The following is a 14,513-nucleotide window of genomic DNA, read 5'->3' on the forward strand; positions in this document are numbered from 1 at the left end:
TAGAGACAGGGTTTCACCATGTTGGCCAGGATGATCTTGATCTCCTGACCTAGTGATCCACCCACCTCGGCCTCCCAAAGTGCTGGGATTACAGGCTTGAGCCACCACCACCGGCCACCCTAAGGATTCTAAAATGCTGTCTGATGTTGAACATCTGCTTGAAACTTTAGACCCTAACTGCTGAAGAAAAGCACAGACACACACACTTTTAATTTTATTTTTATTTATTTATATTGAGACAGGATCTTACTCTGTTGCCCAGGCTGGAGTGCAGTGGCACGATCATGGGTCGCTGCAACCTCAGCCTCCCGGGCTCAGGTGATTCTCCCACCTCAGCCTCCTGAATAACTGGAACTACAGGTGTGCACCACCAGGCCCAGCTACTTGTTTTTTCTTTTTTTGAGACAGAGATTCACTCTTGTTGCCCAGGCTGGAGTGCAATGGTGCGATCTCGGCTCACTGCAACCTCCACCTCCCTGGTTCAAGTGATTCTCCCACCTCAGCCTCCTGAGTAACTGGAGCTACAGATGTGCACCACCAGGCCCAGCTACTTTTTTTTTCTTTTTTTTTGAGACAGAGATTCGCTCTTGTTGCCCAGGCTGGAGTGCAATGGTGTGATCTTGGCTCACTGCAACCTCCACCTCCCTGGTTCAAGTGATTCTCCTGCCTCAGCCTCCCGAGTAGCTGGGATCACAGGCGTCTGTTACCATGCCCAGCTAATTTTTTGTATTTTTAGTAGATATGGGGTTTCACCATGTTAGCAGGCTGGTCTCAGACTCCAGACCTCAGGTGATTCACCCGCCTCAGCCTCCCAAAATGCTGGGATTACAGGCATGAGCCACCACACCCGGCATGTATATTTTTTTTGTAGAGATGGGGTCTCGCTATATTGCCCAGGCTGAACTCCTGAGCTCAAGCCCTCCATCCGCCTTGGCCTCCTAAAGTGATGGGATTGCAGGCATGAGCCACTGTTTATAGTTTTATAACATATTTCCATCAAAGCGCAAAGTCTTGAACGACTACTTAATACATTCATCTTCTTTTAATATCAAAAATACAAAAACGGCCGGGCGCGGTGGCTCACGCCTGTAATCCCAGCACTTTGGGAGGCCGAGGCGGGCGGATCACAAGGTCAGGAGATCGAGACCACGGTGAAACCCCGTCTCTACTAAAAACACAAAAAATTAGCAGGGCGCGGTAGCGGGCGCCTGTAGTCCCAGCTACTAGGGAGGCTGAGGCAGGAGAATGGCGTGAACCCAGGAGGCGGAGCTTGCAGTGAGCTGAGATCGCACCACGGCACTCCAGCCTGGTGGACAGAGTGAGACTCCGTCTCAAAAAAAAAAAAAAATACAAAAACAAAACTGTCATCATTTTATGCCTCCCTCCAAAACACACACATAGAGCTGATCACTCCATACACCCCAAATTTAGCAGAATGCAGAGACTCTGAAGCCAGACACCTGGGTTCAAAACTCCAAACATCCACTACCGCCGTCTAAGAGAACTTGAACAAATCTTGAGCCTTCTCTATGCCTCAGTGTCCTTAGCAGGGAATCAGGGACAATAATGATATTGCCTACTTCATATACTAAGTGAACATGTATGTATAAAGTGCTTTGGTCAAGCATGATGGCTCACATCTGTAATCCCAACACTTTGGGAGACTGAGGCGGGTGGATCACTTGAGGCCGGCCTGGCCAACATGACGAAATCCCATCTCTACAAAAAATGCAAAACTTAGACAGGCGTGGTGGCACACGCCTGTAATCCCAGCTACTCAGGAGGCTTAGGCATGAGAATCACTTGAACTGGGAGGCAGAGGTTGCAGTGATCCAAGATCGCACCACTGCACTCCAGCCTGGGTGACAGAGCAAGACTCTTGTCTCAGAAAAAAAAAAAAGAGTGCTTAGAATGGTGTCTGACACTTGGGTTGTATAAGTGTCAGCTGTTATTATTAGACACTCTTTGGGGGCTTAACCAACCCCCCACAAAGCTCCTGTGGGCCACCCTGTAAGAACTACAAGGGGATGGGAGGTCAAAGCCTTCCTGAGTTTGAAAGAAGCTTCACAGAGATGCAAACCCTTGGCCTGCTCTTCCTGGGGCATCCACCTCCCCCTACCCCACCCCCTAGTTCCCACCCCAACCCACACCCTTTCCTATTTACACCAGACGGAGGCAGACTGCAGGCTGACTCACCCTTGGCTCAGACCAAGCCATTGTTCTGGGGTTGGGGGGGGTAGTAAGAGTGAGGAACATGGCCCAAAGCGGGTGGGGGATGTCAGCTACACAAGTGACCCACAGACAGTGGCGCCCAGACACATGGCAAGGCTAGCCTGCCAGACTGGGAAGTAGCAATCGAAGAGTCAGGGTCATGGCACCAGCGTGCTGCACTGAAGTGCTTGCTGGACACTGACGCACATCCCAGGTATCCCAGACACACAGGTACACAGCCACATGGCGCCTGGCACACACTCAAGACCTCTTTTTTTTTTCTTTTGAGACAGAGTCTCGCCCTTTCGCCAGGCTGGAGTGCAGCAGTGTGATCTCTGCTCACTGCAACCTCCGCCTCCCGGCTTCAAGTGATTCTCCTGCCTCAGCCTCCCATGTAGCTGGGACTACAGGCGCGTGCCACCACGCCCATCTAATTTTTGTATTTTTAGTAGAGACGGGGTTTCACCATGTTGCCCAGGATGGTCTCGATCTCTTGACCTCATGATCCGCCCACCACAGCCTCCCAAAGTGCTGGGATTACAAGTGTGAGCCACCGTGCCCAGCCACACTCAAGACCTTTTACATTCTCAGAGGCAGAACCCCTTTCAAGGAGAGAGAGACACACTCACACTCCACACATCACACACATCCTGGCTCACCCAGGCACGCACATTCTCACACTGACCAGTCAAGTTTTCTTTGTCTCACTGTAATTCACATGCTCAGAGACACACACACACAAACACACCAGTCATCCAAAAAGTCCTACAAACTGACACCTGAGTCTGTCTGTCTTGCTGTCTCCTTCTCAGGTTCACACACACCAGTCATAGGGTCTTTCCTGTCTCCAATACATATATATATACACACGCTGGTCATCCAAATAGTCTTAGAAACATCCAGAAGTGTGTGTCTCTTTCACTTTCACAAACACACATACACACACAGATGCAGACACACACACTGCCATCCAGTCTCAAAGTGGTATGTATTCATTGTACAGCCTCGATCCCACTTTGTGAGATTCTTTTGTTTCTTTCTCTCGAACTCTCACACACACTCAGCTCTGTCTCACAAAGAGTCTACATAACCTTGATCATCAAAGCGACACCAAAGTCTGTCCCACACACAAGGGCACACACAAACACCTTCACCAGAATCACTGTCACATAGTCTGCTCATAAGGCAGTCTCTGCACTTTGTCTTCTACAAACACAGATTAGGATCATCTAGTCAGTCCTGCTCAAGTACACACACACACACACACACGTACACACACACCACTCACCGAACAGCCTCACAGACACACACAGCCACAGTGTCACCCAGAGTCTCTTTCACACACATATCCCCCCAAGTTTCTCTCTTCCCCATGCCCCCACTCCCCAACACTCTCATGCAGAAATGAGAAGGATGTCCAGGACAGAGCCACAGCCAGTATCTGGAGAATCTCCAGGAAAGACAACCCTCCACCTCCGTCCCCAATTCCTTGGTCCCCACTCCTCCACGAGTAGTCTTTGACCCACCGTGCTCTCCCCTGTCTACACCCCTGCCCTCCCCCACCCCTCAGCCCTCCATCTGGTGGGTTCAGACAGGCCCTCAGGCCGCTCCTCTGCCTCCCCCATCCCCCAGCTCTTCCCCCATCCTCTCCAAAAAGCCCAGAGGCCGACGCTGCAGGCTTTCAGGGGTTGCCATGACAACAGGGCCTCGTCCCTTGTCCCCCTGGGGGTGGGCTGAGGACCCGGCCAGCCAGACCGATAAGGGGGTTCCAGTTACTGTGGCAACCGTTGCAGGCCTGAGCTCTCTGCTTCCAGAAGGGGAGGAGGGTGGAGTGAGTGAATGGTTGCCAAAGCAACCAGGGAACCGCAAGAACTGAGAAGAGGCAGCTGAGCCCTGTCTCCCCTGCCCAGGGCTGCTATGGGCATCGCAAAACACTTAAGCATCATTCTTCCATCCCTAGAGGTTGTTTTAGGGGAGGGAGATGAAGTGCAGATTATAAAGCAGGATTCCACTCATTCTCCCAGCTACCCGTCATGGCCTGGGGACCCATGCCTGCTCCCCCAGGCTCACCGTGTGATCAGTCAAATCCACTCTCTGGACCTCAGCTTTCCTCTTCCATTAAATGGGGCCTGTCTCTCAGGAATGTCCCTATTCCTGTCTCATGAGTGTGCCCTCTCTCTCCCTTGCTCAACAGGAACCACAGAGCGGGTATGCCTAGTACAGGGCACAGCAGAGGCCTTGAATGCTGTGCACAGCTTTATTGCCGAGAAGGTCCGAGAAATCCCACAAGCGATGACCAAGCCTGAGGTGGTCAACATCCTTCAACCCCAAACCACGATGAACCCCGACAGAGCCAAGCAGGTCAGCTGGGGCAGAGACTGGGTTGCTGTAAAGCTGGTGACATTCACGAAGAAACATTCCTCCCACATCACTACATTACTGTGAGGTTCAATGGGACAAAGCTGATAAAAATCTCATCAGTCAAAGACCACATGGTAGTGGTTAGTATTATTCTTAGGGAGTCAGCTCTAATAGTATAGAAAGGACTCCAGACCATTTGGAGCGGGCTTGATTCCAGAGAGGTAGTGAACATCTGGGAGAATGTGGCACGATTCCCTACTGTTCAATCCTTTCTTCCTAGGATTCTCTAGTTCCTCTTCTCCCTTCCACCTCATCCCATTGTCTCTCTGAACGACCTGCCTCCCACTTCCTGTTATCGCCGGAAGTGACCTCAGTGACAATTCAGTCACATCCAGAAGAGTTTACAAATAGTCTCTCATCCTCCTTCCCTCCATAATTAACGCATGGAGGTAGGGGTGGTGTTTCATTAGCGAGAGCAGATGTGGGTCCCTCTCCTACACAGCCCTCTCCAGGAAGGAATGGAAAGGGGCTGGCAGCGCTCCTCTGTTGCCTCAGTTAGGGGAAGCGGTGGCGTAGGGGCGTGGCAGGGAGTGGCCAATCGCTTCCCGGGCCTCTCCAGTTGCCATGACGACGGTGCGCACTGGGCAGGTGAGCTCCCCTCAAACCTGCGCGGTCCGGACCCGGAAGTGGGTAAGAGAACGGGAACGCGGAGCTGGCTCCCGTTTTCTCTCGTCCCCACTCCCCTATACATGCGTACTCCGTGCGATGGGGCGAGAACCCCTGGGCTGGCGGGAGGGACCCTTGCGAGGGCTGGTCAATGTCTACCTAGAGGCAAAGACAAGAGAGAGGGCGTCGGTAAAAGAAATCTGGAATTCTTGGGTCCTGTCGTTGCCCTGAGGTGGGGCAGAGCACAGGCCTGAGTTCCCCTAAGCTCATGTGGAAACGGTGGGCGGAGAAGCCTGGAGGAGCGCTGCAGGGTGGAGCCCTCCCAAAAAAGACTGCGGGGCTTGGGGTGGGGAGCGCGGCCGCTGTCCTTGGTGCTGAAGCGACTCTGCTCCTCGCTCCCCGCCAGGTTTCTCCCGAATCCCTTCCCACCAGCAGGGCACAGGTTATTCATAGTTTACAAGGAGGCGAGGGCATTGCCTCTTCCCTCCGCCTTGGTCGTGGCCACAAGGGACTCAGGGTTCATCAAGAGTTTGTGAATGTTGCAAGGAAAATGGGGTCAGCACCATCTGTGCCTGAGCCTTCTACCGCCTCCCCCTAATCCACAGGAGCTCTGAGACAGTGGAGTCGAAAGGTTATAGAACCAGGATTTATTCTCTGCCGTATTACTCGAGTGTTCCAAAGACTGAGAGAGATCATAGCTGAAGACTCAGGCTCTGGGCTCTGTTGTTGAATTGAATCCTTCTCCGTAGAGTACTTACATCCTATGTGACCTTGAGCAAGTGACTGATTTATCCAAGCCTCATTTTTCTCACCTGTAAAATGAGATTCATTATGATGCCTCCTTAAGGGTGATGGTTAGTGTTCGTTGATGTTTGAAAAGCACATAGCTTGTGTGTATAACGCATAGAAAATTAGCCCCAAAAATGTTCTCTGTTGTTATTATGGGATTTTTGAGTCAGGAAACAGGTCTACTTCTTTTCTGCCTTGGACTTGCTGTGTTACTCAGAGCCCCTTTCCTTGTATAGGCCTCAGTTTCTCTTTTATTACAGTGCAGCAGCTGGGCCAAACCAGGGATTATAAATCAAATAACTAAAGTATTGAAAAGGGGAACAAACGGCTTGAGGGTTGTTGCTCTCTGGAGAGGGTATGCCATCTTTAAAGGGAGAAGCTGCCACTCAACTGCACCGAATTCTTGCACTTTGGGAACATGGGCATAGTGCTACCACATCTTCCACATTTTTCAAAAGAAGCCATAAATTTTTTAGATCAACTGACTTTAAAATGTTGACTCTGGTTTTTTTATTATAATTATTTAATATATACTTGTCTGAGACAGAGTTGCACTCTGTCACCCAGGCTGGAGTGCAGTGGTATGATCTAGGCTTACTGGAGCCTCGACCTCCCAGGCTCAAGCGATCCTCCCACCTCAGCACACTGAATAGCTGGGGCTACCGGTGAACATGAGCACGCCTGGCTAATTTTTTTTTTTTTTTTTTTGAAACAGAGTTTTGCTCTTGTTGCCCAGAATAGAGTGCAATGGCATGGTCTCAGCTCACTGCAACCTCTACCTCCTGGGTTCTAGTGATTCTCCTGCCTTGGCCTCCCAAGTAGCTGGGATTACAGGCGCCTGTTACCACGCCTGGCTAATTTTTTGTATTTTTAGTAGAGGTGGGGTTTCGCCATATTGGCCAGGCCGGTCTCGAATTCCTGACCTCAGGTGATCTGCCTTCCTCAGCCTCCCAAAGTGCTGGGATTACAGGCATGAGCCACCGCATCCGGCCCCTGGCTAATTTTTGTATTTTTTGTAGAGACAGGGTTTCACCATGTTGCCTAGGCTTGTCTCAAACTCCTGAACTCAAGCAATCCACCTGCCTCGGCTTCCCAAAGTGCTGGGATTATAGGCCTGAGCCATTGCGCCAGGCCAACTCTGTTTTTAAAACACTATGAAGGTCAAAAAAATATATATGGCTGTAGACTGACTGGGGCCTGAGGATCACCAGATTGCCACCTCTGGGTTATACCAGTGGCTCTCACCCTTAGCTGATATCTGAGTCATCTGGGTAGCTTAAAATGCAGATTCATGGGTCCTGTCCCAGAACCACTGAATCAATATTTCTGGTAAGGCTTAGGAATCTGAGCATAAACTCTGGCTTGGATCAGATCCTGACTCTACTGCTTATTACCCGTGAAAGAACTTGTGCAAGTTCTTTCTTTGTGCCTCCATTTCCCAATCTAGAAAATGGGGTAATAATAGCACCTATCTTAAGGTTGTGGTGGAACCTAGATAAGTTACGATATTAAACTGTTGGCTGTTGATGCTGCTTTTGTTGTTCTTGTTGTTGGTGGTGGTAGTAGTAGTAGCAGCAGTAGCAGTAGTAGTATTTGCAAATTTCCATGGGCTTGCAAATCACTGGGGCAGATGGTCTGTGGTCCTTCTGGCTCTAAAACTTCAACAGTTCTATGGCTCTGTGATTCCAAGATTCTAAGCATGTATTATCTAAGATTCTACTGTTCTAATGTCCTGGGATTCCAAGATTCTATGAGTCTGCATCTGCAGATCTTTCTAAGATGCTGTGGTTCTACAACTCAGGGTCTATGATGAAGGCAGCTGCCATGGTCTTAGCGCTTCCCATGTGCCAGGCACTGGGCATCACTTTAGTCATTGAATGTTTCCAATAACAGGCCAGGAGCAGTGGCTCACGCCTGTAATTCCAACACTTTGAAAGGCCGAGACGGTGGATCACCTGAGGTCAGGAGCTCGAGACCAGCATGGCCAACGTGGCAAAACCCCATCTCTACTAAAAATACAAAAAATTAGCCGGGCGTGGTGGTGCACGCCTGTAGTCTCAGCTATTCTGGAGGCTGAGGCAGGAGAATCGCTTGAACCCAGGAGGTGGAGGTTGCAATGAGCCAAGATCATGCCACTGCACTCCAGCCTGGGTGACAGAGCAAGATTCTGTCAAAAAAAAAAAAGGGCCAGGCACAGTGGCTCAAGCCTATAATCCCAGCAATTTGGGAGGCCGAGACGGGCGGATCACGCAGTCAGGAGATCGAGACCATCCTGACTAACATAGTGAAACCCCGTCTCTACTAAAAAACATACAAAAACAAGTAGCCTGGTGTGGTGGTGGGCGCCTGTAGTCCCAGCTACTCGGGAGGCTGAGGCAGGAGAATGGCATAAACTCAGCAGACGGAGCTTGCAGTGAGCTGAGATCCGGCCACTGCACTCCAGCCTGGGCGACAGAGCGAGACTCTGTCTCAAAAAAAAAAAAGAAGAAGAAGAAGAAGAAGAATGTTTCCAATAATAATATAGGGTAGGTGTGGTTATGCTAATACTGAAGATGAGGAAGGTAAGGCACAGAGAGGTGAAGGCATGTGCCTAAGCTCAGACAGTTACTAAATAATAAACTAGGAGGCTGGACGTAGTAGCTTTTGCCTATAATCCCAGCACCTTGGGAGGCCGACGTGGGCGGATTACTTGAGGCCAGGAGTTCAAGACCAGCCTGGCCAAAATAGTGAAACCCCATCTCTACTAAAAATACAAAAATTAGCCAGGCGCAGTGGCAGGCGCCTGTAATCCTAGCTACTCCAGAGGCTGAGGCAGGAGAATCGCTTGAACCTGAGAGGCAGAGATTGCAGTGAGCCAAGATCACACCACTGCACTCCAGCCTGGCTGACAGAGCAAGACTTTGTCTCAAAAAAACAAAAACAACCTAGGATTTGGATCTTGCCATGTTGTAAAAACAGCAACCTTGTTGACTGAGTGACTACCAGAGAGCAGGCTGCCAGTGTCTCACTGAATATTTGCACAGATCGTATGGATTAGGTATAGTATGCCCATTTTACAGATGTGGAAAAGGAGGCTCTGAGAAGTAAAGGGACTTTCATAGGCCACCAGCTAGGAGGTGGAAGAAGTAGGAATTTTCTTAAAACCTAACTTTATTTTTCTCACATGATTAACCCCTGGTTCTCAAACCTTTTCTCGGCCAATCTATCCTTCCTTCACTGTTCTAAAATACTGAATCACAGACTAAATACCACTCCTGGTTCTGGTTGTGAACATGCTGTTCCATCTTCTTAATTTGTCAGGCTGTTTGTTTTTCCTGGTGATTTTTTGTTTTTTGAAATAACAGCTCTGTTGAGCTATAATTCACATACTATAAACTTTACTGTTTAGAAGTGTACAGTTTAGTAGTTTTATTGTATGTTCACAGAGTTGTACATCAACTGCCATCTAATTGCAGAACATTTTCATCATGCCAAAAAGAAACCCTGTGCCCATGAGCAGTCACTCACCATTCCCCCAGACCCCAGTCTCAACCTCTTCCAGCCACTAATCTACTTTTGGTCTGTGGACTTGCCTATTCTGGATCTTTTATATAAACAGAATCGTATAACATATGGTCTTTTGTGTCTGACTTTTTTCACTTAACATAATACTTTCGAAGTTTATCTATATTGTAGCATGTGTCAAAACTTTACTCCTTTTTATAGCCAAATAATGTTTCATTGTATGGATAGACCACATTTTGCTTGTCTGTTCATCGGTTGATAGACATTTGGGTTGTTTCTCCTTTTTAGCTATGATGAATAATGCTTCTGAACATTCATGTACAAGTCTTTTTGTAGATATGTATTTCCAGCTCTCTTGGGTAGATGCCTAGGATGGAATTGTTGGGACATATGATAAATCTATGTTCAACTTTTTGAAGAATTGCCAGACTATTTTCCTTAATAGCTGTACCACAGATGTGGGATTTAAATCCAGCTCCATCCATAGGGATAACAATGAAAATAATCATTTATTTATTTATTTATTTATTTATTTATTTATTTATTTCCTTCTTTCTTTTTTTTTTTTTTTTTTATTGAGATGAAGTCTCGCTCTGTCGCCCAGACTGGAGTGCAGTGGCGCGATCTTGGCTCACGATCTCGGCTCATTGCAAACTCCACCTCCCGGGTTCACGCCATTCTGCTGCCTCAGCCTCCCAAGTAGCTGGAACTACAGGCACCCGCCACCACGCCCAGCTAATGTTTTTGTATTTTTAGTAGAGACGGTGTTTCACCATGTTAGCCAGGATGGTCTTGATCTCCTAACCTCGTGATCCACCCACCTCAGCCTCCCAAAGTGCTGGGATTACAGGCGTGAGCCACTGCACCCAGCCAACAGTAATCATTTCTTGAGTGCTTGTATGGACTTATGTTAATTGCACATTACTTACATGATGCCCTATGCTTGGCACATAGTAGGTGCTCAGCACATGTTACTTATTTGAATAAATAGATGATGACTTCGCCCACAGGGCAAAGCAGAAACATGAGGACTGAGGTGTAATCTGCCACTAGTAGCAGTTGTGAGTCACCTGAAGGGCACTCACACTCAGTTCCAGATACTTGTGGTCATGCTTGGATTTCAAGCTCACCATTGCATGCATAAGCTCAATTAAGCCTCATAATAGTCCTATGGAGGAGGTCTGAATATCCCTGTTTTACAGATGAGAAAACTGAGTCTCAAAGAGGTTAGTCCCCTTGCCCAGCATCAGACAGGGAGCCAAGATTTAAACCCGAGCAGGTGACTCCAGAGTCCAAGGCAGCTTTTCAGGGATTTATATGCACAGACTACAAATGGGTACCCTGGCTAGTACATCGCATTGTTTCTTCTACACAGTGGTTCTTAGACATTTTGAAGAGGTTGCCAACATTTAAAAACTAGGATGCCGGCCGGGGTGCGGTGGCTCAGGCCTGTAATCCTAGTACTTTGGGAGGCTGAGACAGTCAGATCACGAGGTCAGGAGTTCGAGACCAGCCTGGCCAGCATGGTAAAACCCCATCTCTACTAAAAATACAAAAATTAGCCGGGCATGATGATGGGTGCCTGTAATCCCAGCTACTCAGGAGGTTGAGGCAGAAGAATCGCTTGAAACTGGAAAGCGGAGGTTGCAGTGAGCTGAGATTGCGCCACTGCACTCTAACCTGGGCAAAAGAGCGAAATTTCATCTCAAAAAAAAAAAAGCTAGGATGCTTCACGTTTTACAAATCAGCATTTCCAACTCGTCTAGAAATGCCCATCAGGCTGAGTTTGACTGCCCAATTGCACAGTACTCTACCACTCCCCACCCTGACCAGGTGACATACACCTGCCGTCTCCACCCATTCCCCTTCCTGCTTAGGCCTGTGGGCATGTTGTCCTTCAGTCTTCATCTCTCTATTTATTCGCTCACCCTTTGCTGAGTATGTACTGTGTCCCAGGCACTTTTCTAGGCACTGAGAACCCAGTAGTAATAACACAGGCAAAAATCTCTAACCTCGTGGATTTGAAATTCTTTTACAGAAAAACACAAAATAAACAAGAAGATAAGTAAAATATAGAGTATGTTAGAGAGTGAAAAATACTATGAAGAAAAATAAGGCAGAGAAGAGGAAAAGGGAATGTTAGAGCATAGATTTTTTTCCTTTTTATTTTGAAAATGTTTAAGGAATAGTCCCCATACATTGCACTTAGATTCACCAGTTGTTAACATTTGTGCATGTATGAACACATCTGCATGCATGTGTGTACCCGCGCGCACACACACACAATGTTTGTCTTGATTTTTTTTTTTTCTTTTTTTTGAGATAGAGTCTTGCTCAGTCCCCAGGCTGGAGTGCAGTGGTGCGATGATCTCGGCTCACTGCAACCTCCGCCTCCCAGGTTTAAGCAATTCACCTGCCTAAGCCTCCCGAGTAGCTGGGACTACAGGCACGCACCAGCACGCTTGGCTAGGCGTGTGCCTCCACGCCTGGCTAATTTTTGTATTTTTCATAGAAATGGAATTTCACCGTGTTAGCCAGGATGGTCTCGATCTCCTGACCTTGTGATCCGCCTGCCTTGGCCTCCCAAAGTGCTGGGATTACAGATGTGAGCCACCGCGCCCCGCTGACCTCATGACTCCTTACTCCTAAGTACTTTAACATGTATCTTCCAAGGACAGTCTCCTACATTATTGTATTACTATCATCACACCTGAAAACAAAAACAAACAAACAAAAATGCTAATTCTATACTATTGTCTCATTGGAAAGTCCATATTCAAATCGCCCTAAAATATCTTTTATAACATAGAGGATTTTTCAATCTGAGATTCAGTCAACTTTCGTGCTTTGCATTTGATTGTTACACCTCATTAGTCTCTTTTACTCTAAAATAAAGGAAGATTCTTTTTTCTTGTTCACAAGGTCTGGCTCTGTCACCCAGGCTGGAGTACAGTGATGCCATTTTGGCTCACTGCAACCTCCACCTCTTGGGCTCAAGCCATCCTCCCACCTTAGCCTCCCAAATAGCTGGGACTACAGGCATATACCACCACGCTCAGTTACTTTTTGTACTTTTTGTAGAGACGAGGTTTTGCCATGTTGTCCAGGCTGTAGAACTTGTGAGCTCAAGCCATCTGCCCACCTCAGCATCCCAAAGTGCTGGGATTACAGGCATGAGCCACTGCGCCCGACTTCTTTTTTTTTTTTTTTTTTTGAGATGGAGTCTCGCTTTGTCACCCAGGCTACAGTGCAGTGTCATGATCTCGGCTCACTTGACAATTGCTTGAACCCAGGAGGCGAAGGTTGCAGTGAGCTGAGATGGTGCCACTGTACTCCAGCCTGGGCGACAGAGTGAGACTGTGTCTCAAAAAATAAAAAGAAAAAAGAAAAAGAAAATCAGAGAGACCAACAGGAAACAGAGCATGGGAAGCTCTGTCACAGCAACACTGCCTTTCTCCTACAAATATTTTGTGATGTCCACTTGACTCTCTGAAATACTATTCATATTCATATGTGCATATATAGACATACCTACACTTGTAAGACTTTTTGACAGCTTTATTGAGATATAATTCACATACATACAACTCACCCATTTAAGGTATACAGCTCTAGGCCCAGTATGGGAGCTCATGCCTATAATCCCAGCACTTTAGGAGGCCGAGGCAGGAGGATCACTTGAGCCCAGGAGTACAAGGCTGCAGTGAGCTCCGATCACACCACTGCACTCCAGCCTGGGTATCAGAGCAAGACTCTATTTAAAAAAAAGAAACATAAAATACATGATAAATAAAGTGTACAGTTCTTTGGCTTTTATTATAGTCACATAGTTGTACACCTATTACCACAATCCATTTTGGAACATTTGTATTGCCTTCAAAATAAATCCTAATTTTTTTCCTTCTTTTTTTAGAGGCAGGGTCTTGCACTGTCACCCAGGCTGGAGTGTAGTGGCACCTGTCAAAGCTCACTGCAGCCTCAGACTCCTGGGCTCAAGTGATCCCTTAGCCTCCTGAGTAGCTGAGACTACAGGTGCACACCACTGCATCCAGCTAATTTATTTTTATTTTTTGTAGAGATGGGTTTTCACCATCTTGCCCAGGCTGATCTCTAACTCCTGGGCTCAAGCCATCCTCTGGCCTCTGCCTCCCAAAGTGCTGGGATTACAGGCATGAGCCACCGAGCCTGGCCTCCAAAAGAAATCTTGATCATCTTAGCTATGTCCCCTCGATCCCCCACCTCAGCTCACCCTCTCCCTATCCCCAAGCCACCACAAATCTATTTTCTGTGTCTACAGATTTGCCTATTCTGGACATTTCTGTAAAAGGAATCATACAGTATATGGTCAACCATCAACACTATCTAATTCCAGAATGTATCTATTACTGCAAAAGAAACCCTATACCTGTAGGCAGTTACCCCCAATCCCCTTCCTCCCATTCCCTGGCAACCACTAATCTACCTTTTTGGCTCTGTGGATCTGCATATTCTGGACATTTATGTAAATGAACTCAGCTGTGGTCTTTTGTGACTGGCTTCTTTCACTTAGCATATTTTTTTCTAGATTCATCCACGCTATAGCATGTATCAGTACTTTGTTCATTCAATTTATTGCCAAATAATATTCCATTGTATGGATATACCATGTTTTATTTTATCCCATGAGACTTTTTAAAATAAAGAAGATATAAAAGGAAAGTGATTTATTATAAAACAAGGTGAATTTTATTTTATTTTTTGTTTCTTTGTTGTTGTTGTTGTTTGCTTTGTTTTGTTTTGTTTTTGAGACACAGTCTGCTCTGTTGCCCAGGCTGGAGTACAGTGGCACAATCACAGCTCACTGCAGCCTCAACCTCCTGGGCTCAAGTGATTCTCCCACCTCAGCCTCCCAAGTAGCTGGGACCACAGGCAGATGCCACCACACGTGGCTAATTTTTGTATTTTTACTAGAGACAGAGTTTCATCATGATGCCCAGGCTGGT

The 14,513-nt window shown here is 47.4% G+C and overlaps 1 protein-coding gene across 1 annotated transcript in view; it reads left to right on the top strand.

Moving 5' to 3' along the window:
* The window catches only part of NOVA2 (NOVA alternative splicing regulator 2), a 35,735-nt gene that overhangs the window by 16,148 nt on the left and 5,074 nt on the right, over window positions 1–14,513 (top strand). Inside the window, exon 3 of the mRNA XM_026457356.2 lies at window positions 4,406–4,572. Within this exon, the coding sequence (XP_026313141.1) occupies window positions 4,406–4,572 (167 nt within the window). The remainder of the gene's footprint in view (window positions 1–4,405; window positions 4,573–14,513) is intronic.

This window comes from Piliocolobus tephrosceles, chromosome 21, assembly GCF_002776525.5.
Source record: "Piliocolobus tephrosceles isolate RC106 chromosome 21, ASM277652v3, whole genome shotgun sequence".
Classification (NCBI taxonomy): Eukaryota; Metazoa; Chordata; class Mammalia; order Primates; family Cercopithecidae; genus Piliocolobus; species Piliocolobus tephrosceles.